At 39.9% G+C, this 24,510-nt stretch overlaps 1 protein-coding gene across 28 annotated transcripts in view; it reads right to left on the bottom strand.

Moving 5' to 3' along the window:
• Window positions 1-664: 664 nt before the first annotated feature.
• DTNA (dystrobrevin alpha) overlaps window positions 665-24,510 on the bottom strand; it is a 234,169-nt gene continuing 210,323 nt past the window's right edge. For 19 of the 28 annotated variants that reach the window (XM_051769722.1, XM_051769820.1, XM_051769807.1 and 16 more), the window contains 7 exons: window positions 23,288-23,308; window positions 19,066-19,225; window positions 16,243-16,332; window positions 15,533-15,701; window positions 14,682-14,814; window positions 11,465-11,509; window positions 665-4,192 (listed from right to left, as the gene is read on the bottom strand). In XM_051769722.1, coding sequence (XP_051625682.1) covers window positions 11,492-11,509; window positions 14,682-14,814; window positions 15,533-15,701; window positions 16,243-16,332; window positions 19,066-19,225; window positions 23,288-23,308 — 591 coding nt within the window. In that variant the 3' untranslated portion in view covers window positions 665-4,192; window positions 11,465-11,491. The remainder of the gene's footprint in view (window positions 4,193-11,464; window positions 11,510-14,681; window positions 14,815-15,532; window positions 15,702-16,242; window positions 16,333-19,065; window positions 19,226-23,287; window positions 23,309-24,510) is intronic. The other 9 variants (XM_051769755.1, XM_051769870.1, XM_051769837.1 and 6 more) reach the window with 2 other exon arrangements.

Genomic DNA, 24,510 nt, shown 5'->3' with positions numbered 1-24,510 from the left:
CTTTAAGCAGGAGCTCTTGCCATGCTCTTTTAGGTTAGCAATCAGTTGTAATTACCAACAACTGATATAGAAAGATATCTTCAAAGTGTAATTGGAAAAACAAAGACTTTATGTCCTTCTGCAATAAAACAAGTAACTGTGTATGGTAAAGCCATTCAAATGTGTCGGTTCCAAGGTCTTGCTCCTTCTAAGGCCAGACAAACACAGTCGGTAAGAAAAAATCACACCACTGCAGGTAGTTTAGGTTCCTGAGGACCAGGGTCCCCCCTCATAAGTCTGTACCAGGCACCTTGTCAGGCCCTGGCGTCTCTGCTTATGGTCATTTTCATTGCTGTTAAGTGGATACAGGGGCAGGTATTTTACAGACAGGGGAACTGCATTTTCAGGATGTGAAACTGCTAAAGATACAGAAAATTAAGAAAGGAAGAAAGAAGAAACTGCTTGGGCTACTGAAAGCGGGTACTGCTCTGTACCATGTTCAAAGCACTTCCAAAGGAGGTGGATGGAGTTCTCTTGTGAAGAGGAGACAGTGTGGATGAAGAAAAGACTTTTTGCTGCACCATGGAGATGGAGTTTCCTTCCCTGCTAAAAGAAAACGCTGCTTGGGCTACATGGAACAGGACATCCAAACCCATAAAAAGCCACAAACACGATGCTCCATAAATTCCTTTTAAAAATCTTTTTAATGAAGAAATAATTCCATTCCAAAATATAGACACACAATTAAATAGTTTAATCACTTCAAAATATAACATGTCCCCAGTAGGTTCCAACACACACACACAAAACAATACTTAACAGCAATACAAAAACCCCATACAATAGCAGTTCTGTTACAATACCAATGAATATCGTGACATCTTTAGTGTCTCTATATCTGTCTCAAGTGGTGTCAAGTACAGTAGTTTTTAAAAATGTCTTACAGTTAGTAGCCTCAAGATGTAACTCCTCATACTTTTTAAAATTTTTTTGGTTCAAAGGTAAAAATGCCCTTTTGTCTTCAGGACACAGTGGAGTGCTTGTTGTTCACAGCTCCGTCTGCTGAATTGAACCAACGTGATTACAGCAACCCGAGGTTGCAATATTTACAAGGTCTATCTACAGTAATTGCCAAGAACCAATAAGGATGGGAGAAGATGACAACTGAAAGTAAAGGTGGACACACTTATGATAAATTATGATGCAACAATTTGGCTCATGCATATAAGAAAATACATATTATATCACAACAAAGGCCACACACCTTTTTATGCAGTTTAGTTAACATTACTACTTACAGACAACCCATTCTCCACCTTCGCTTTGGACATTCAAGGACCCTATACATCTTCACATCCCTGTCTCCTGATTCCAAACCACTGGTTTTCCCCCAGTGACAGTAAAACCACCTGGAGTTTTGACTGCTGTGGTGGGCCATTGGTAGTTAAGAAAAGGGCCACGCCAGGGACCTCTTCTGTAACTGTTTTAATGACCGCAAACCACAACCAAAATAATATTCAACAAACAGACAAAGACCAGCTGGGTGAAAATGCAGCCAGCTTAACAGTTGGAAAATGCTTAAAATAGACATTTGGAGAGCTAAGTAAGAGGTGCTTCATCTCAGAGCTCCAGGGCATAAGGGACCCAGAACTCCAGCTCTAAGGGATCACCTTGTTGACACCAGCCTAAAAGAAAAGTACTTGATTAGTGAACTTTAGTCATTACTCCTAGTTCAGAAGCTCTTGCAATGGATTTAGTTTACTGCATCTATTTTAAGCATGGTGATAATGAGCACGCAGACATTAAGATGATAAGATGATGAGAGGGATCTCTTACTCTGGGTACAGTTAAACATGACATGGGTAGAATTAATCAGCCATTGCATGTAGCTGTCTTCTTCCTGTTCAGAAAATGCTTACTTGGAATCCTGAGCTGACAGCAATGTCTACAGGTTCACTGGAGTAGCTTCAAACATGGAGTGCTAGGCACTAGTGGAGGCTAACCCATTCCTGAGAGGAGGTTGGAGGAGGAGGCAGTGGAGGATATGGTGCCTGCCTTGCTAGGGTGGCACATACCCCAGGAGCAAAGACCAGTGATTGCAAAAATGAAAAGCTTACATGAAGATATCTAGAACCCTTAGTATGCATTTGGATGTCTGAGACCAAGCACAGATATGCAAGGAGATGTGGACAAGAGATCTGCATACGCAATAAAACAATATAGAAGTGAAAAATGGCAGCAGCTCTTTCATACAGATACTCATTCCCTAACACATAGTGCCCAGGGAAACAGCCATGAGCCTGGAGAGTACATGCAAACAAGTGGATTTACTGGGTTGAGCTACAATCTCACGTAAATATGGCAGTGCACATCCATGTCACCATGAAAGCAAGGACAGACAAGCCTTGTTCACCTGCTTTAGATGGGTATCTCATCACTTGCTGTAGGCAAACTATGCTGGTGTGAAATATCTGTATGAAACACCACTGTTTTTAGGGCCGTTAGACAGTGTCACTTCAGATCAGCCAGGTACTGGAAGCCTAATGTTGTATTAGGACAGTAAAATTACCTTGGCACAGAGGTGGTCCCGAGCTCATACACTGTGCAGCTCAGGAGGGCTGGGCAGCCAGCATGGAACATCTCCTGGTGTCCCTGACTGCTGCTGCTCCAGCTCTTGAGGGCCTGGCTCTGGTTTCTCTGCAGGGCAGTGCTATGTGCCATATGAGTGTCACCTTTATTTCCAAGCAGTGTGCTCTGGGGAGCACGTTACAGCTGATGTGTGTCAATCCCTGCTCAGGACATCTGTAGGTTTGTAGTCACAGCAGAGCAAACACTTCTTAGCCAGCAGTCTCACTGTCTAACCCACAATGGCCAGGTCAGTCTCCTTTCTCCTGAAATGCCTTGATACTGGAAAAATACTAAACCAGACCAATCTCCAACCCTGTAACTATATGCCTGTCCTTTTGAAAAAATCCACCGCTCTTCTTGTGCTTTTCACTGATCGCTATTTCTCCATCCAGCTCTGAAGGAGTCTCACTACACATTTCCAAGAGAGCATGCAGAACATCTGGTGGCTGGCTAAGGCAGTACACATTCGGAAATCAAAAGAGAACAGTTGCAAGCGCACTTTAAGCCTGTACATTTAAAGCTGAAGGCCTCGAAAATAACATAATGAGGGGGGGCGGGGAGGAGAGGAGGGGCAGAAAGATGGAAATAGCCAGTTTGTTGAACACATGCCTACTAAAGCTAAAACATCAATGAAACAATACCATGGAGGATTATACGTAACATCAGTCAGTTCAGGGATCTTATGGCACCTGTGGTTTATAAACAGCTTTAGCAACGAGTATTTCAAAACATAGTTCACAGTTTTAAGAAGATCTGTGCTGATTTAAAAACTAGATTCTATATCATTTGAATGTCACCTTTTGTATATGATATCTATTTGGAAAAAAAATATTTACACTAACTTCTATGGCTGATTTGTTAGATTATTTTGAAAGAAACATTCCTAAGTTACACATTAGCCCTAAATTAGAGAAGTTTATTATTATTATTAATTATATTATTATAATTATTATTTTAGTACATTTTGTATAAGCCTTAATTTAAAGACTTGCAAACAAATTGCAAAGATAGTCTGGTACTTTGTTTTTTGGGCTACTAGATATATACACTCAGGAGTATTATTATTCAGTGTTAAATGCATAATTGTCGCTTTTTATTTCATCTGTGGAAAAAAATGTACAGTGTATAGTAAACCAATCTACTAAAATCTCAAAGTATTCAGAAATCAAATTTCTATCTATAAACAGTATTGTCATTGTAAACTGAACAGGTTCAATATCATGTGCAAAGGGTTCACGTGAGTTATTAATACCACTGTCCTGTGTAACAGCAGTACGTACATCAGTCTGTTTGCTTCACCAGTAATGAGCCATGTTACAGAAGATGTAGCTAATATAAGTTAGCTTTAAACAAAAGTCTTGTTGTCAAAAACACACATCTACAAACTACAACTCTTAGAACAAAAGTACTGTGCTACAGTCCTCAGAACTTAGTTATGTGATTTTTTTGTCAAGAGACGCTGCACCTCTTGGTTCCATTCTTCTGTGAAGTTTGCAGCTGAGTTTTCTTCATCGTCTGTCCGAAAGCAGCTCTCCTCATCATCAGTTCTTACGTAGCTTTCATTGTCTGTCTGACTGCAGCTTCCCTGTTGAGAAATGTTTAGGGAAGGTTTTTAAAGAGTGCTGGTTTAAGATGCTGCACCCACACAGGCAGAGCAAGTAGAGCCTTTGAGTGCTGCTTTATTGAGAGAGAAAAGCAGGAGCTGGACAGTTCCTGTGGTTACCACTTAAGGAGTTAAGACAGGGAAAAAGCCATCCTACCTAGGTGAGCCATAGGTAATTGAGCTGTAAACAAGAACTTACAGGGTATGTGTGAAGTTGGAAACTCTCCTTGCCCTGGGCAAGAAGACTGTTCCCTGCTCTGCTGAGGGATCCCGGGGTAACTCAGTTTACACTGACACAGATTTGCAGTGTTCCCATTTTCCCTTCCATTTTCCCCTTCCACGTCACTCTATAAATAGCTGTTGGTAGCAAACCCATGGATTATTCCCCTTGAGCACAGTGTTCAGCCACTCGATTAACAGTCCCTCACCATGATCAGCATCCCCACACATATTACTTGCCCTGGATATGTTTCACTCTGCCTAAAAGAACCTGTAGTTACTGAAGAGGATGATTTACAATAGCTCATAAACAGCCTAGTCCTCTGGTGCACCAGTTTCTCCTGGTGCTCCTTTGTATCCTGAAGCGTCAGTGAGTACCTTAAATTCCTATAGAGGAGTCATCAACATGTTAGCTGGTAATGGAAAATTCATGATAGATTACTGCTGCTCTTTCTCAGAACTATGTCAGGATCTACAGTCAGGTAATACTGCAAACTTCTGGTTTTGGCATGTTTATTGTAAGGACACTGTTTACATACCTGACTCTTCCAAAGTTAAGGAGCTCAGCCCTTTTTCTCTTGAACTACCTCAGAGAGAAAACCCATCTGCATTGCATGAGATACGATAATAACAGCGTAATACCACACCCTACTGACATGAATTCTTTTCTACTCATTTCAGGCATAAGGCTGGTCTACAAGATGGGAGATGAAATGCAGATTACTTCAGCAAAAATAGTTAAATCTGATGAATAAGAAAGGTCAGGTAGAAGCTTGCTGCTTCTCCTTCCTGACACCATTTGATTGTATTAATTATTCAACCACAAACAATTCCATCCCATTCCCTAATACTTATGCATTCCAAATGTTATGATGATCTTAATTTAGTGTCTCCTTGTGTCAGGCAGTTACAAAAGACAGGCATTAACATTTCGTTGACAACAGGAAAGGAAACCTGCACTGCAAGTATAATGAGAGTTTCATAAAAAATGTCTGAGGTACATTTTAAATGATATGTTTTAAAAATCAGACATGCATCTGTACCGCTTAAGTCTGCAAACTTACTCGGAAATCTTAGTAAAGGAATATTTCACTCTTCACAAATCAGCCAAAAAATGAAAATGAAAGGCGTGGAAGAGGTCAGTTCTCAGCTGCCCAAGACTGATTTTTTTTTTTTTTTGGGCCAGTCCTAGAACTCATGTTTCATGGCGGCCCGGCCGGCCCTGGGTGCTGGGCCCGGCAAGGAGTGAGAGAATGGGAGCTTCGCCTGTGCGGACAGTGCCATCGTGGGAGATGAGAGGGGAGCCCCGGAACACACAGAAGAGAAGGACAACTCTAAACCCGGGCAGACAGAGCTCGTCAGCCCTGTAAGGCCATCCATCTAAGAGAAGGTCACTCTAAACAAACCTACGTCCTGAGGACCTCACTGCCACTGTCCAAGCTCACTCGGTCCCGGCAGATGAACCTCAGGATTAAAGGGTGGGCTCAGTTCAGCACACACTGTGTCTCACCTAAAAAATCCACTGCGCAGGCTCGAAGGCCTTACCCGCATTTGCAAAGCCCTGTATCGCCAGCGCGCTTGTAACAAATGTGGGTAGAGACCTTTCCCAAATCTTCGTTCACGAAGACTGGCCATTTCAGGGTTCAGTTTCAGGGTTATGTAAATCATTGAATAATTTAGGTTGGAAAAGACCTCTAAGATCATTGAGTCCAACTGTTAACCCAGGTCTCCCATGTTCACCACTAAACCATGTCCCCAGGTGCTACATCCACCTGTCTTTTAAATACCCCCAGGGACAGTGACTCAGCAACTACTTCTCTGAGCAGCCTATTCCAGTGCTGGGCAACTCTGTCAGTGACAAAATTTTTCCTAATATCCTAAAATATAGGAACATCTCATATTTCTTGACAGTATCATTATAAACCACAAGAGTAAAATAAGAGGGGTCGGTGAAGCATGGGAAGCATTAAGATGACATTGACAGTAATGCTAAGTATTTGGGTTTGCTTCAAATTTTCTGGATAAATTACTTCTCTTTGGTGGAGTGTGGGAAGGGTTATTCTAAATTCTCTCAAGGCTTTTCTCTATTCCACAGCCAGCACTGGGATAGAGAGATTTTCATACAAGAAATAATGAGTACTAATGAACCTCAGAGCTTTAAATTCATTGCAACATTTTAGAAGTGCCAAAATTAATTCCAAGTCAAGACTCATATGATTTGTCATGATATAAAATTGTTTCTTGACCTTTTCTGTAACAGAATCCACAGGTTCTTTTCTGTTACTTATCATTCAGTGATTTTTAAAAAACACCCCTATCACTTGTGTAATTTTAGAACTGAATTCACTAAAGTTGCTTCTTCCCTGTTAACTTGGTCACAGTTCTTTTACAGTTTTTTTTTTAAACCTACATGCTAAGAAGAGGAGGACTTAAGGGGAAAAATAAAGATGAAAACCAAAACATAACTGAGCAAATGTAGCAGACATTTTTGAAAATTACTGTGCTGCCAGCCTCCTGTTATTTTCAAATGGAATGGTCCTGATAATGCTGGTTTTTATGTATTTGTTCAGGAAAAAACCAAAAAGAGATGCTGAATCATTTGATTGTGCTAGTAGAGTATGACTTATACGTATATGAGCAGTTCATCTACAGCCTGTATCTTTCTTCTTCACTGCTGCATCACTGGCTTAGGAGGAAGAGGCTGAAGAAACTGGGCTTGGGGCAGAAGTGTCAAGGGAGGATCAGTTAGCAGCTATTTGAAGGGTATTTACAGGGATAACACAGCAAAAATCTTCTTGGCAGTGCTGAAGTACAGAAGAAAGACAAAGGCATTTTGGGAGGTTCAGCTTGGACATGAGGACAAAATAAAAGGTACAAGAAGGATGACACTGCCCAGGGAGGTGGTGAAATTTTTATCTGTGTAAGTTTTAATCTTTGTTAGAGAAAGCCATGGCTGACATGGTCTTGTGTTGCAGATAGACCTGCATCAGGTGGGAGACTGGACCAAATGGCCTCTTGAGGATCCAGTCAACCAACACACCAACCATCACTCCTCTGTGATCTCCTGAGCTCCCGGCATGAAATCCGTGCAAGGAATGAACTGTAGTGTGTGAGCTGCTCTGAGTAGCAGCATTTAGGGCCCTAGAGCTGAAGAGAGGCCAGGGCACAGCTGGGAAATGAGACCTCAGGCTGTGGACACAGCAAATATAGCACCCACACGTCCATCAGCTGAGGGCTAGTAACCTGACTTGGACTCTGGGCTATGGATCCTGTGTCATATCTTTCCTAAACAGTAAATGGTGGAGTCCCCATTGCAAAGGACTGAAAATGTCAACAGCCAGTGAACTGCATGCTAGCTTTAAAATCTTTCCTTCTCAGAAAAAAACATGGATGCAGGCCAATTGTATCTTCACAGCACTTAAACAATTAATCTGTGCCCTTTGGCTTAGCCAACACCAAGCCCTTCTCACAGTGGCACACTGGGCGGACTGGACTGACCACACCATCTCTCTACCAGCAGAGATACTCCTAATCTCTGCTGGTAAACATGAAAACAGAGTTTGGGGAAAAAAAAAAGCAAGAGATGAGAAAAATATGGAAGTGTTACTCAGTAAGATTTCTGTCTTGGAAAAACAGTCAAGTTGAATATGTAGTATTTTTTTAAGAATGTATTAATATAAAAAAAATTGAGAGGATTTGCGGGTTTTGTGTTTCAAAAAAATTCCACCTGTTTCAATACAAACTATTGAGGCATTTTTGCAGTGGAAAATGTCACCCACAGCCACTCAAAGCCCCAGATCCCACAACAGTTTATAAGGTTTTGAGTGAGTGAGAGGGTTTGGAGTGGGAATGGATCTGAGTCTTTAACTGAAATTATTACATGTTTTGATTGAGAGAGGGAGAATCACTGTTAAAAAACTGAGAACAAAATCTCTAATAAAGACTCCCCCCTGTACTCCCTCTCAGTGGATGCTTTAGGTCTGATTTGTATTAGCTTTTCACACCTTCTTTTCTGTTATAATAATGCATATAAATGAATTAGGCACGACCAACTCAAATGTGTGCCAGCATTAAGAAAGAATAGCTTTAGAAAATCTAGGAAATTGTAGGTCTCATGGGAATATGTTCACTGCACAAGTCAACAGCAATTAATTGAAAATGACTTTTCAACCAGTTTCTGAAATGGAGGTTTTCTGCTCCCATTGGCTATCCTTGGCAAAAAACCAACTGCTATCAAGGGGATAGAGGTAAAATAACATCAAAGCTGCAGGTTCACCCGATGTTAAGATCTGCCTAGTGCCTGCTGAAAACAAGCTCAAATTCACTCTGTTACTTTACTAAAAATAAAACAAGTACATTTAACATAAAAAGTAAACTGAAAAGATGATTAAATTATGTTTTATATATTACTGGAATCACCTGCTGTCTTCGGAATTTGGGGAATTTGTTATACTAGATGTTATTCCAAAATCAGTTCCAGAAAACTGTACATAGCACTTTTAAAAATGCAAATATATTGCATTAAGCCCTAATCAAATGACACCAACCCCAGATTAATGAAATGAGGAAATAGACAAAACTCTGTGGCTGGCCATCAGCAGCAATATCACTCATATGCAGTTACAATAAACTGATCTCATTTCCCTCATCTTTTTTTTTTTTTTTAAATAAGCACAAACGTAATACTGTTGTGAGATAGGAAAGTCTGTTGGCTTTCTACCTCATATGGCCATCTAGGGTCATATGGACTGTATTTGTATCATTAGTGACTGAATAACAGCTTAGAAATAAAACTCTTTGTGCAGTTTCTAAGCTGCAAGCAAGAATCCAACGTAAAAAGCAAAAGCACTTTATGTACCATGACTGACATGAACTATTTTGAAATTATTTTTCCAACGCCATGAAATGTAAGTACTGAGTAAAACACACAAGATATGACAGACTTCCATATTCACAAGAGAGTGAATCTTGAGAAGACTAAGACACACCACATGTAGATGTATTTATCATAATGTACCATAATACAGTTTGTTCTTGTGGATGTAGGTGAAATGCCAAATCCACCAGATTTGAATGTTCATTTCTGTATGGTTGGGCTTTTACAGCTGGTGGGAATATTACAGTCCTTGCTACTGGCTGAAGGGCTTCCCTGGGAGCCAAAAAGAATTTCACTATGAAACTCTTTTTTCTTTTTGATAGGATTTCAAAATGCTTCTCATCCAGGAGATGAGATAGTAGTCTCAGATCTCTGCTAATTTGAGACAGGATACATATTTTCAAGAAAGGCAGGCTGTACAGCAATATGCATTTCCTCACATCACTACGTTAACATTGCTTCCTAACAAAAAACAAAACCTTAAATGGAATTGCCTCAGTTTTATAATTCTAATGAAAAGGATTTTTTTCAACTTATTTGCAAGTTTGCAAACTGTAATTAAATTAAGTTCTATATAACATTTCCACTATATACAGTTATATGCATACATTGTTGTTGAAAGATCTATTTTCCTTTTCCTGTGACCTCATCTATAACTGACAACTGCAACAAAACAGAATAAAAAAACTTATTTTCCTGGTTGTCAATGTTTAGGAAACTCTACACAGCTCATATTTTTAACAGGACTACTGAGAAAATGAATGTAACCTGAGGGGCAAAGTAGGACAATTTTTATGAGCAGTTATTTGGTGTTTATAGTACTCTGGGTATTGCAGTTTATTTGTTTTCCACATCCATTTATTCTGCTTTAGCTGCAAGAGACATTGCTTTGGAAATACCTACTAGCAGCTACTTTCACAAGGTATACATTTTAACAGCCAGATTTTACTGTCAGCAGAAGCTGCAAACCCGTTGAATCAGGGTCAAGTTTTGCCATCAAAATTGTCTTATAAATAAGGAGGTCTAGCATAAAACAAGGCATACAAAATGTAATGATATCAGTTCCTGCTAGAGTTGGCACAGGCTAGTTCACTGGTTTTGATTATCGGAGCAGGGGATCATCTGAACATGACCCTGCTCCCAAGTTGTAGTGTCCATTTGATCACTGACCTCTGTTTGCCATTAGTTCTGGCTTTGAGGAAGAGGTTCAGTTTACAGACCAGACTCAGATCCCTAGTCTGACTTCTCCTGCCTTTCTGGCCCCATTACCCCATGGTTCAGTGTCTCAGTAGGATGGACAGCATTGTCTCGCTGCCATGGTCACAGCAGGGCATTCTCCTAGGAAGTCAGAAATGCAGAGCCCACAGCTTCAGATGAGGCAAAAAGGAAATGTGTGGCCTCCCATTTCCTGGGCAAGTGTTCAGAATAACAGGCTACTTCATAAAAATAGACGTTGTCTGTCTTCCTGAAGAAAAACACAATTGCTGAACTTGGCATTAATCTCGGTGCTGCAACTGTGAGGTTGGCATGTGTAAGGAACATGACCTGAATACAGGACAGCAGGGAATTTATAGATCTTCTTACCATGTCTGAATTGCCAGACCCTAGCTAGTAGCTGAGTGCCCTGCACTTTGGATTGGGGCATTTTAAACTTCCACAACACATCTGAAGATACCTCTGTGGTTAAGCAGCTGGTGGATTGTTTTTTGTAATATTTGCCTGACTTCTGTTTCACACATGGGAGTAGATGTTCTGATCTCACCAGAAATTATTTATTTCAGTTATCCTAGCATTGATTAAAGCATTAAAAAGAATTAAACTCAGGTCTCCTGAAATGTAATCTGATTCCTTATCTTCTGGATAAGGTGTCTCTGTACTGGCTAATATATTTGTTGTCATCCCTAGGGATGAAAAGCCCACATTCTCACTCTGATGGTCAACAAAACAAAAAGATAGTTTAATGGGAATCCTCAGGACTAGGAGCATATTTCAGTAAATTAGAACTGCTTTAGAGAGATTCCTAGGCATCCCAACACAGGTTAAAAGAAGAAAGAAACGGCATCCTCATACACATTCAGATGGCTCAAGGTGCATTGCAACTGAAATACACATTATGAGGATTAATTCCAAACAGTCGTCTAAATTATAATAATACTTACTTGAGAGGAGAGAGAAGGATATTGCACTCAACTTTGCAAACTGACCTGTAGATAACAAAGGATAGAAAACAAGAAGATGACAAATTAAGCCCGTGAGCAGCCAGGCAGTGTATTATTCTGAAGAAAGCCATGCAAAAGCCTAGAAATAAAGGGAGCAATTAGGGACCCAGAAAATAAAACCAATGAAAACTGTCTTACACAACACACCCAGCAAAAGACTGTAACAAGAACACAACTGGAAGCAGATGTGGAAGGATAAGCACTGTTAGCATTTATACTTGTGCATTAATATGTGGGGATTTTTTTCTGATATGGATACTTGTTACTTACAACATGCTTCAAAAAAAAAAAAAGAAAGAAAGAAGCCTCCTTGAGGTTCCCTGTCCCTCATTTCCCCATGTATCTTGGCTTTTTTTGCTCATACTTTAATATTAATTTAGAGTTTAGCATGAAAATCTTGCTTGGAAACAAGGTGACACAAAATAACAAGAGTGGGTTTGGACCAAGCATTTTCCATGCTACACGACATCTACATGTTTCTCTAAATGTGCAGCTTTTACACAAAGTGAGACATTTAATAACATAAAAAAGGTTACCAGATTGTTACTGAAGTTACCATTCTGTAACCTTAGTATGAGTTCCTCCCCGCAGTTTTCAGCTGACAATTGCACTAGGATAGCTACAGCTTCCAGCTTTTTTTCGCAATCCAGATGAATGCAGTGTACATGTGAGTACAGACAGTAAAATAGCTTGTAATAAATTCCAATGGTTTGATGCAAATGAGAATAGTTGACCTGGCTACTATTCACTGGTTCAATTTTCCTTTGTTTTTGCAAGTAGGAAGTTGTGTCTTTATACTCAGTGGTATTAGTAGATAAAGGAATAGAATAGCAAAATGCCACAAATAAACAGCAAATTGCAGAAAACAAGCCACTGCCAAAGCACGTCTCAGGATCAATACATGACACTCAAACTAACTCCTAATCATCTTAGTAGTCCCTACTAACTTAATACCTTTTCTTGCTTCCTTTAAACCCGCTCTGTAATTGAAATGGCATCAGTCATACTGGGAAGGACTTCTCATGCTTTGGGTCTGTGGTTATCAACTAAAAATAGATTCTACTTACAAGTCACTACTGTCAAATCATTGCCTGATAGGAGCTGACAATCTCACAGACAGTAAAGTACATCACGAAATTTCTTTTGGAAAAATGCTGTTAAACAGAACTTGTCTAGAATGAGGACATTCTGTTCCTTCAGTGAATATATTTTTAAAAAAAAAGCCTTTTTTTTTTTATTGCTCCCCTGGTGGCAACAAATAATGTAAACCAATGGGGAATAAACTTCACCTGGGTGTAGTCTTAGCTGACCTAAATTCAGAAGGAGTTTTCTTCTGACATTGATAAGGAGATTTCCTCTCCTTCTTTTGGGAATGTTGGTGGAGGACAGCAGAAAAGCTCTGTTTTGACTGAAGCAAGAGTAACACCCAGTGGCATTGACCAATGTATAACTTCTATTGCCCTTTTTTGCAGTGCACATGCATACTGAATTTTATGCATGCACAAAATCCCCTTGTAACTTGTGATACTCATGGAACACTGTTGCCATATATTGCACTTCTATACTGTAATCAAAATACAGTCAAACTGGTCTATTATTCTTTTTGAAGAAAATGGATTTTTTACCAGAAAGAATAACATTTATTATTTGATGCCTGACAGCTCTGACCATTGAGGCACCCCTTCTTTATAACTGACAATTACTTTTCTTTTTATCAGCAGTACCTCCTCATCCTGTTCAGAAGTTTAAAGGCTGTGATTTTTGCCATTTCCTATCTTGGATAAAAAATTCTGACAATCCCCCCATGTCACCCGCTGTTGCCTTCGTAAATAGTCCAAAACAATTCTTCTCCTTTCGTCATGTCCTTAAAGACCTTTGCAATGAAATGACTTTTGGTAAGCCATCATGGGCACGTAGCCAGTCTACATAAACAAGAACAACAAAAAGATGCTCACATCAACCTCAAGACTACCTGCAATTTTCATAAGACTTGATGAACTTCTACAAGACTAACATATCCTAGCAGCTTTACAGAAAAGAAGACCAAAAAAGCAGCCAATCTTCATTCCATCACAAGCCTGTCAGTCCCAGATCATTGTCTCCAAAGTGACTGGCACTGGACACTGTATGAAAAGTACCAGAAAAAAAGGCTAGATTTTGTTATCTCCCAGAAATCAGCAGTTTAAAGAATTCCTGCCCATGAAGTGATTTTGAATCTCATTTGCATATCTCTGATCTCTCACAACCTGCCTAATCTGGTCTTTTTAGCCCATTTAATCTTTCGGTCTATGTTCTGTAGGGGTGAGGTTCAAACTCAAACTGATCACCATGTGGGAAAAGAGTTATTTCTGCTTGGTTCAGCTCTACTCCCAAATAACTGAACTAGGTTTGCCCTCCTACTGACACTACTACCAACTTTATAAAAAGTAATGTATTTTATATTCAGATGATCCGAGCCAGAATAACTTAAAGTCTGGCAATAATCCATTACACCCAGACGAAGTGGAGATCATGATGCAGACATGGATATCTACGGAATTCCAGCTCCCCCTGGCATATCTGCTTTACTCAGACTCTTCAACAAATGCCCTTTGAGAACTTCCTCAGGGAGGTGCTTAATAAGAAATCCCCAGGCTGTCGAATACTTGGTCCCCTGGGATAAAATTCATTTCAGACCCTTTTCTGTAGTTTCAAATTCTGACAATGACATTAACACACAGACTGCACTTTAGCTTCAGTTCACACTGGAGAAACATTATGAATGGTTTTTGCTACTGAAGAAAAAAATATCTGAAAATAGCAACACAGCTTGACACCAATAGCCAGCATCTATGGTAGGGGGCAATTAGGTCTAAGTGACTTGGTAGGCACAGGCAGAGAACAAGTTCAGAGGCAATTCTGTCCCACCTGGTACCTTTGCTAAGCTTATGAACGACCATTGTGTGCCTCAGGCAGTGTGGTCTTCCTGGATACGCACAAAGGATAGATGCATGTGTCTGTTGAAAAGTGGCAGCAGTTTTTGGGATGTAGTTGCTCTATTAACTGAGAAGAAATCACACCCCAGAGCCCAGGACTGGTTAGATGGCACTGGGTGTCTATGGCGCACTGTCATCTCTCACTTATGGAGAAATATGGGCAGCTGGTGTCCTTCTCTCACCTGGTATGCCTCATCCTGCAGCTTCTGCTTCAGGTACTCCTCCATTTTCAGTTCATTCTCCAGCTGGCGGACAGAGTCATTCTCATAATTTTCATCATCTGCTCTGACATAGGGGTCTCCATCTTCTGTAACCCTAAAGACATTAATAAATAGCCTCCTGAGATGAATGACATTCAGAGTCAATAAAACTTCCCTTATTGTAAGCTATGAAGAGTGTGGGATACTTTTAGTCCAACAACATGCTCCACTAGCTAGTATTTTCCTGGCAGTGGAAAACACGTCTGATATTTCCCCTCTCCAGTGGTTTGGCACTGATGAAGTACACCAAAGGGCATATTCAGCTGAAGGCATTTCCCTAAGGAAATGAGTAACAAAAGTTCTGAATAACTTGATACAAAGAGGTTGAACTAAAAATAACTAGAAAGATCCGTACTGTCTCTGAAAGGAAGATTCAGGTTCTAAAAATAAATCTGTTCGTTGATCAATTGAGTTGGTCAATGAAAAGCATTCTGTCTTTTCCATTTAAAAACTTTTTTTTCTCAGTGAGCTCTAATAGGCCCCTCAGTCTGCATAAGCAGAGAATAGGACTGCAGAGCATATTAGGGAGAACATCTGCCCAACAGCCTCTATGCTGCCTGAGTGTACCAGGCTGGATGCGAGACAGCTCACTCCTGAGGGAATCCTAAATTCTGGCCTTTACAGAGCTTCCTACTATCTAATCGTGAAGCAGTCCTCACTTGGATTTATGCTTTTTCTTTTTTGTAATCAAATAGTTGAGGGAAAATACTGCGTGCTGCCCATTGTTTTCAAAAGAAAAAGAATGTGATTAAGAAGGTTGAGCAGGTACCCACATGTCACTACGGAGAGAGCCAGTGGCAGCAGCGCTGTGGATATACCCTGGCTTCCGGGCATGGATCTGGGCGAGGAAAGCCTTTTCAGATGTCGGGGATGGAACCAGGTCATCAAAATGAGTCCGTCCAAATTCAGAATCCACATTGCTTTCTGTCTCACTCCCCACTTCTGTGAAGCAAAAATTTCCATTTAACTTTCACAAAAGTATTCTTGCCTGTTTCTCTAAGCATTTTTCTGCCTTTCCAACTGAGAATGCTATGTCCACAGTGAATAACAGCATATTATTCTACATATATTGGCAAAGCTTATAGTTTTGTTCTTGTGGTGGGACCAAATATTGAAGCTTTTGCTTATCTCAGTTATAAGGTAAGATATTTTAATGAGACTACTACAGACTACATTTTACAATAGGTCCTATATGTTCTATATTGAATGATATTTCTAAAGAGTGAAATCCCACTCCACATGGAATAACAAACAAACTTTAAGTTTTCATTGTATCCAGCTGCACCTCTACATCCATGGCTTCGGGAAACTGCTGTGTTCCTGAAGCTGTTATATAAGGATTTTTTTTCTAAAAGCATGACAAGCTTTAAAGATACAATACATTGCCTTTTTGTTGCTTTGTATCTTCCCACCTTCCATTTTTTTTTCAGAAATACGTGAAATGTCAATGTAGTGACTATCCACCCTGGCCAACCTCACTCACCAGAATTTAGTTCTTTTACCAAAGAAGACATGGTGTTGGTGATTGAATCCGCTGCCACCAGCAGATCATTTCTTAAGTTTCGTCTTGCACCTGAAGCAAGAGACGGACAAAGCACAGTGTTATGATTATTCACATGACATATGTTTTCCTCTTGAAGGCAGTTTTAACCCCGTTGAAAGCTGTCATTGTGATAATTCAGGGTATCAAAGTCCTTACGAAGGACACGTGCAGTGGAGTTCTCTGCAGAATGGCCTCATTTACTTATGCTGTATGCAAAAGCAGAAGCCTACCCTCACACTTCATTTAATCACAATGCCAGATATCTGGAGATTATTCATTGCCATCAAGCTTGCATTTGTGTGGTGACACCAGCAGACCAGGCCTGGAAGATTAAATCCAGCGTGAACTCATTTACAGTGCCTGTGGGGGAGGAGGGTAGAAATGAAGCGTTTTCTGTAAGTTCCCACAGCTCTGTTTAATGACACCATTATTGCCAGGTATTTGCCAGATAATTATGGCAAATGTTGAAGAAACACACTTGACCTCACCCAGACTATGCAGATTTCTCTTCTCCACTCCCTCTCAGCCTCTCCTGTAACTCAAGGACTTTCTTGTATATTCTATAATTTACTGCCTCTCTTTCCACCCCCACTTTTTTTTTTTTTTAATAAAGGAAGTGCTATTGCCTCTCTAAACAGCCCCAGGCTGCTTTTAAACTCTTTCTAATAATGCATCTAGAAGTGCTTCCCTGCTGAACCTGGCAATATTCCCTTAACCATCAATCATGAAAGATTCCTGTGAGCTGCATGAAATACTCCTTCCTAAGGAGGGGTCTGTGGGTAATGCATGCTTAACTCCCCCAAATCCCAAACATAGATACTATTGTAGCTGAATAATCAATATATCCCACAGAACCTCTAGTCTTCCAAATAGAATTATTTACAGGAATTGGCAGGATTTGGCTGCTGTAAATTTTTAAAAACTGCCTGAATGCAAAACAATACATTTTAAAAAGTTCCTCAAATCCCAAGGAGGTTTCTTTTAATATATCCACTAGCAAATGATTACTGGAATGTAAATTAGAGTAGTTAATTTCTCTCTGATAAACACACAGACAGTCACTCCCTCTCTAAAATCTTCTCACTTTTGTAACTCTGAACTATTGCAAACACTATGGAAGAGAAACAGAAACAACGAAGAGAACATGTCCTTTAACCATGGCTTGTCTGCATTATGTATATATAGGCAGATCTTTGTTGGTGCAGCAGAGAATGGAGCCATAGAATCTCAGCCCAACCCCCCTCACAAAGTCGTATGTTAGGATGTGACAGAATGGCTGGCTTCAAGTTCTTGGGGTTTGACCTTCCCATCTAGAGAATATAGTAAATAATGACATAAAGCTACATATTTATCAAATGCAGCAGTTTTAACATGTGATCACATAACTTTTTATATTGCTCTTTATCTTGACCAGAACACATTTATACACTTAAAATGCATTTGCCTGAGGCAGCCTTAGTATTGTTTATGGATATTTTATTGCGGCCACTACATTATTTCTATTACTCTTAACCCTGGAAGAAACTGTCCCATAACAGCATAGGGGTTGGCAGTTTATATTTTTGCCTGCCTTGTTTTTTTTCACAGCAGAAAAAAAATAAAAATATATCTTCTCTGTTTCTTTTAGAAAATGAGATCAGCAGTGACCTGTTATATTGGTACTAGGAATTATGCCTCTGTTCAATACATGAATTGACTAGCACGTTCTTGATTGCATTACTGATTCAATCTAAGATACACACAAAGACACAATTCCCATGGAAATCAAGGGGAAGGGTGCATGAGAGGGATTATCTGGGCTCTAGGGAACAAACATGCTTCAACTGTAGCAGAGGAACTTCAGAGCTTACATTTAAACTTACATTTAATTTGTACTAGGGCAAGAGGTAAAAAAATTTTCAAATCAGAATTGCAATTATGTAAATATTTTAGGAGAGAGCAGACTCACTTTCTTCAGTATTCAACATAATCATTTAATTTGTGGCCTTAGAAATTCAAAACAGTTTAAAAATTATTGTTACTTGACAGAAGAGTGGGAAGGGGATGGTAGTTTTCTGGAAATGCAAAGAAAGTGTTCACCTAGACTTCCAGACTCTACTCCTGTCCAGTCTAGCTAGACCCTTCTCAGAGGCTGAAAGCAAAAAGACAAGTGACAAGAGTCACAAGTTGCATCAAGGGATGTTCCAATCAGATACAAGGACAAGAAATTCACACAGTAAACATGATCAAACACTGGAACAGAGACTGTGGAAAATGTGTGCCTGGAGCCATCTAGAACTCTACTGGTAAAGATCCTGAATGGTCTGATAGCACTTTGAAGTCCTTTTTCTTGGAGCAGACGGACACGCTGACTTACAAAAGCCCTTTCCTCCTGAACTAATTCTATGACTGTATCATCTATTTCTTGCAAAGTCTTTACTTAAAACCAAACACACTGACAGCGCCCTGCTGAGATCAATAGCAATTCTTCTAGTTAACAAAGCACTAATAATCACTTTGACCATCTTGATCAAAATTCCCTCTTACCATAAAATCCATTAACTGGCATCATTGTCCAGTTTTTGCTTACCTGATCACTTTGACAGCAAGGTTTGATGGCTGACAAAGTTGATTTTCAATGGCAAAACCCAGTTGTTGCAAATATGTTTTGTTTCGTTTTGTTTCATTGCACGCAACTCTCAAGCTCAAGTTCATTTAGACAGTAACCACAAGAAATAATGATTCTTCAGTCTCCAGGTACCTCAGACAAGCTATGAGACTTACTTTGTGCAAAGGCTTCCTGCACGTCTCCTCCCACTCCGGTCAGAGAGTCCTGAGGTGCGTGGGTTGGGGTGGAGCAGGCAGAGGCAGACCTGATGGGCATTGGAATAGGCCGACTGATCGTGTGGCTGGGTGAGGAACGTGGGGAGCCTGCCCCTTGGGTCTGCAAAACAATCACAAGGGGTTAAACAGGTCTTTGCAAGAGTCTGCCTGCTGTCCTTGTCACCCATCCCTCAGCTTTAAGGCATCATGCTGTTTGTAGATCAGTTGGGTAATGTTAATTGTGCTAGAAGAAATATACCACAGTCAGTTGTTAGTGGACAGCAGTGCTTCTGTGTAGAAAAACAGTAAGCAGGAAAATATAAGTCAAGATCTGACTTCCTTTAAGCACGGGAAAATGTCAGGCAGCTAAATTAAAAAAAAATCCAAGTTAATAAACACCACACTATGGAACTCTCTGCCCTCTTCCCTCTCTCACTCCCCCAGTTCGCATGAATGCCTGATAAAACATAACCCGTTCTGGCTGTGAGAAGGGAAAAGAAGCTGGCACCAGCATGGCTTTCAGCCTGGGCAAGGGACTGAAACAGCCCCTTTCATCAGATCAGAGCTGATCACAGCCCTGCCCTCTGCCTCCCTGCAGGACAAGTTCATGGTACGTGTGACCTCTCAGTCACATGAAGTCTGACACTCGCAATAAACAATACAACTTTCTGCTTTTTATTTGGAACTAGAGAACTATTTGAGCTGCTACTAAACATACACTATTAAATTATTTTCTCTACAGGATATACTCAGGCACTCCTGAAAAACTGGGGGGATAGGGCAATATAAATTCCTTCTATGGGTTCAGCTGCTGGAAGTGAAAATGTTTTAACACCAGTCACATAAATGTCATGCTGTTAGCACCTCACAGTTAGGATCACTTAGCTGAAATTCAAGAAGACTTTACAGAATACTAATTTTTACTAATGCAGCTGGGTGAGTGAGTGATACCAAGAGACATGGTATTCCTCTCATCCACTGATTTGAACCCCTGGGAATGTTTATCCACGTAAGGAAAAACAAATGCTGGAGCCCACACCAAACTGCACATGGTTTTTGACTGAAAACCTGTGTTTAGTAGATGCTAAAGATGGAGGTGGCTTGAGTGCTGTTAAAGGGGAATTGTAACACAAGCTCTTGGTTGTTTACAATCAAAAGTGACCTGAGGGTTGGTGTTTTCCGCCATTTATTTTGAGAATTCAGGAGGATTTCTTAATTCTCCCCATGACATTTATTTTGACTTCTGTTTTGGTTGTCACTACAGCCCTGATATGGTTTGGCAAATATGTTCCAAAAAGACAAAGTGCAGCCCATTTCAGGATGAGCGCAGCACTGCCCTTGAGATTTTTATAAATTCCTGCCCTGAACCATAAATAATGTATCAGAATACTAGGCTATTTGTTCTTTTCTCCTATCACCCCTTTCTAAGAGACATTATCCCCAGAAAGACATCAAGGGCAAATTAGGTTTATGAGGAATAAGCACATTACTAATGGAAGAATGGAGGATTTAATACTTATAATTTCTTTAATGATTGGGTTTAGAACATTTAAATGATGGATGAAAGGCAAGTCAAATATATAAAGGCCAGATGCTCTCCTGTTTCTGGAATCATCTGTACCAGCTCCAGCAAAAATGCAGATCTCTAGCCCTCCAGAGGCAGGGCACAGAGCAACCTGGATATGCTCCAAGGTCCTTGGAGGTCACACCCCCTGCACATCAGGCAGGGCACTTGGGATCTACAGCTTTCTCCTTTCATGCCCCAATGGAGCATATTTCATCCTCAGTGAAATCTGTGAAAGAATTTTTGGTTCCCAGCTCCCCGAAAGAGGAATGCCTTTTTTCACTTGCCTTTTTTCCTTAGCTCTCCTTTGCCTTTGATCTCAGTTCTGGGGAACACCAACAACAGTGGGAACTTTCAGAGAAGATGAGGTAAAAAACTTGGACAAAATTTGCTTCAAGTCACATTCAGGAATGAACTTCAGGATAGGCATTTTATTTACTAAAAATAACAGATGCCTGTCAGTACTTCTGGGCTGGAATTTTCCCACAAGAGAAACGCAAAAGCTGCTGCATAACCAGTGCTTGCCCTGTGTCTGCTTTGTAGCTATGACTGAGATTTTGTGTTTATGACAAACAGTGTTCTCTTATCTGTAGCTTTTGGTGCTGGAACAAAGTGTTTGGGAAGCACACAGAGATTAAGCAATCGGAGTCCCTTGTCCAGGAAAAAAACCTCCTCACTTTTTATACTATTTGGGCAGTATCAGACAGAACTGATGAACAGCAAGTTGAAACAGGAGGATATTAGGGAATGCCCAATTTCAGAGAGGTTAACATTAAATATATTTTACTCAGCTAGATCCACCTCAGCCCGAGTTTGTGCGAATGATGTACAACTAGGATTGGATTCCTGCTTAGTGGTTATTGGGAGAAATGTGGTTCTCAAGGGCTAGAGCTAACGATCTGAAATCTGCTATGACAGTCAGTAGAAACTTCTTGGTAAGCTCAAAAGAGAAATTGAGCACTGAATTGATCCCAAAACTTGGCAGCTCCACCAGCTGAGAACTAAGGCATGCTGAAAGGGGAGCTACCACAGCCACCATGGATATTTGGATGGCTTCAACTTTTGTGTTGTACTCGGTTGCAGCTATCAATATATCCTCATACCTTTTAGGAAAACTTTCATGTATTTTATTTTAATCACCATCCCTAGTCAAACTGCTATGGCTTTTAAGTTAATTATTGCCAGACAGGAAAGATTTTCCCACTACCAAGTGTCATGCATGCTTAGGATAAAATCCTTGAAACGAAAACTGGCTTTACAGGAGCTTTAGCCCATTGCTCCCTCTGCCGGGACTGAACTGCGATAACATATGGGGAAAGCCCATCTCACAGCCTCATCAAATGACAAGGATGTGAAGAACTCATTATCCTTTCTCAAGGAAAGGCAGTAGAGAAATAGATAGTTTATAACCATTAGATTAATTGCCAGGCTGCTCATTCCGATTGAATTCCTCCAGAAATTAATTTAATCCTGTTTCTCTCAACAGATCATGAAATGACATAGCATAATGAGGACCATTAAATGGAAATGGTGAGAATAATTCTTTAGCATCATCACCTGGTATTCAGTGAGGCTATTACTCTCAGAAGAAAAAAAAAAATCTCATAAAAATATCTCGTAACAGCCTGAAAATGTGCTTTCACTTATACTGTCCAGTGAACATTTTATATGATCGGGAAACTCCTGCCACATTGAAAACTTCTCTTTTGCGAATGGAATCTCTCTTAATACTGCAGAATCAAAAAAGACAACCTTTACATGAAGGTGATGTTTGGTCAGCTTTATTTTTTTTGTGTGTAGATTGATGCTCTAAAAAAATTAGCCAGTGTTAGTTTTATGAAGGTGAGCATTACCCATAAACAAACTCCACACTCTCTACTATAGACAGAACATGTCAGACTTGTGACTGTACTTTTGCTGATGAAAGCCAGATGAAGTGTATTTTGTTAAAATGAAACATTTTTATTGAACTCATAAATCAAACTGCCATCTGAAAAGTGCCTTTTCTTAAAAGCCTAATATATTTCCAAGATCCATTACAAAACTAATAAGCTTCAAAACAAATCTTTTAAAATTTACTATTAGTAATATAGATGCTTGCTCTTTTTGATTTAGGCTGCAGAAATCACTTAATCTCCTGAAGACTCATGGGAATGTTAGCATTAGTGCCAACTTTTAAAGATGTGCACACTATGCCCTGACTTTTTCTGAGTAAAATGGGATTTTAAACTATTTGCCTGGGTCTGATTTAAGCTCAGTTATGTTTTTCTTGAAGTTCCAAATTTCTAATTACATTTTCAAAATGTTATGTGTAGTATAAATGTTCTTTAATCCATATTCTAGGTTTACCATGTCAGGTAAAAACCTTACGTGTTTTTACTTAGAGGAGTGAGAAAAAGATCAAGATTCCTTGTAGTCATGACTCACTTTCTAGAGGGCTAAGATATTCAGCTGTGAAAATTGCTCCAAGATATTTGAAAATAATATGGGAAAGAATTGCAAAATATTAATTTTGGTCAAAAGAACACACGCACTTCTCAAGCAGAGAAAGTAAAATAAATCACAGGAACACAATCACATTTAGGAGTTAGTGAGGCCTGCAATAAGGAGGTAACTTACTACCTGTTTCAATTCTTCTTCCTAAAGAAAAAGAGGTTCAGTACATGAGATTAGCCAGGATTTAAGTAAAGAACAGAAAACAAATCCAAATTTGGAGTACAGAGTTAAAGGTACAAAGATAGTTGAAGGTATGTGACCAGGTTAAGGTCCCACCTACGCATACTTTGAAACACCATAACAGTGAAAAGCATGCAGAAAGCTGCTATCATTTCCTACCCCAAATTGTCTTTGTCCAGGCAGTGTATTGACATCAGGCAGCCCTCACTGCTAGCTGTAGCACTGCAGCATTTCATAGGTAGAGCAAAAATTTCCTGCCTAATCCAGCTCCCAAAAATATGCTGACTACTGGGTGGGCTCTGCTGCTCAGGTGCCACCAATTCCTGCACCGTGGCTGCAGAAACCTGTGTCTGAGGAGGTGTAAGTGACATAAGGGGTCAAAGGCATCCTTTAATGCAAAATATATGTTGTCGAATGGACTTCAGTGAAATTCCTTCTGCTTTTATCAGACATATATGACCCAAGTTGCACTGAATTTTCATGCACTCATTTGATCTGGCATGGCCAACAACAAAACAGACTCCTACACTATTCAGAGCTCTTTCTTCCCATGTGAATTTCTGGCATCATCTGTCCTGAGGCACATCAGGTAAAATAGGGCTGGACTCTACAAATAAAGACACATTTTCCATCTTATCCTAGTCTTTAAAAATGCACATGCCTTTTGATATCTTAATTTCTAACTGAGATCCTTTGCTGAGGCATGTTTTATCTGTTTAACAAGGGCGTGTTTCTGTATTCGTGAAAATGAACAAGGATTGGAGGAGCAGCATCTCCAAGGCGAGAGAGTTAGATTGGGTTGTCAAATGGCACATCTGACAGAACCAGCAACTGAATGGGCAAAGTTAAAGGAACAAACAAAGCAATTCTATAGAGCCAGTTGGAGTAGGTAATAGTGTACAGTGCTGAGGTTTTTTTCTCATAGCTAATAGTTAACTTATATATTGTTTTTTTCTTTTCTTATTCTTACTCCACTTAGCAGTAAGTGACAATGATGATGCAGTGTTGCTACAAGAACATTTTCTGAGCATCATTTGAAACCCCTGACTTGAAAGAGCAAGGCAAAAAATAAAAAGGGAGAGAAACAAAGCCAAATTTTGTGGGTAGAAACAGTCAAGTTCTGCAGAATTCTGGAGTTGCATCTCCTCTCTCTCCTCTCTTGCTTC

The sequence above is a fragment of the Manacus candei genome, unplaced genomic scaffold (genome assembly GCF_025592945.1).
Source record: "Manacus candei isolate 608988 ecotype Guabito, Panama unplaced genomic scaffold, ASM2559294v1 h1tg000008l, whole genome shotgun sequence".
Taxonomy (NCBI): Eukaryota; Metazoa; Chordata; class Aves; order Passeriformes; family Pipridae; genus Manacus; species Manacus candei.
The sequence above is the reverse complement of the archived record's forward strand: the minus strand, read 5'-3'. Positions and strand labels throughout refer to the sequence as shown.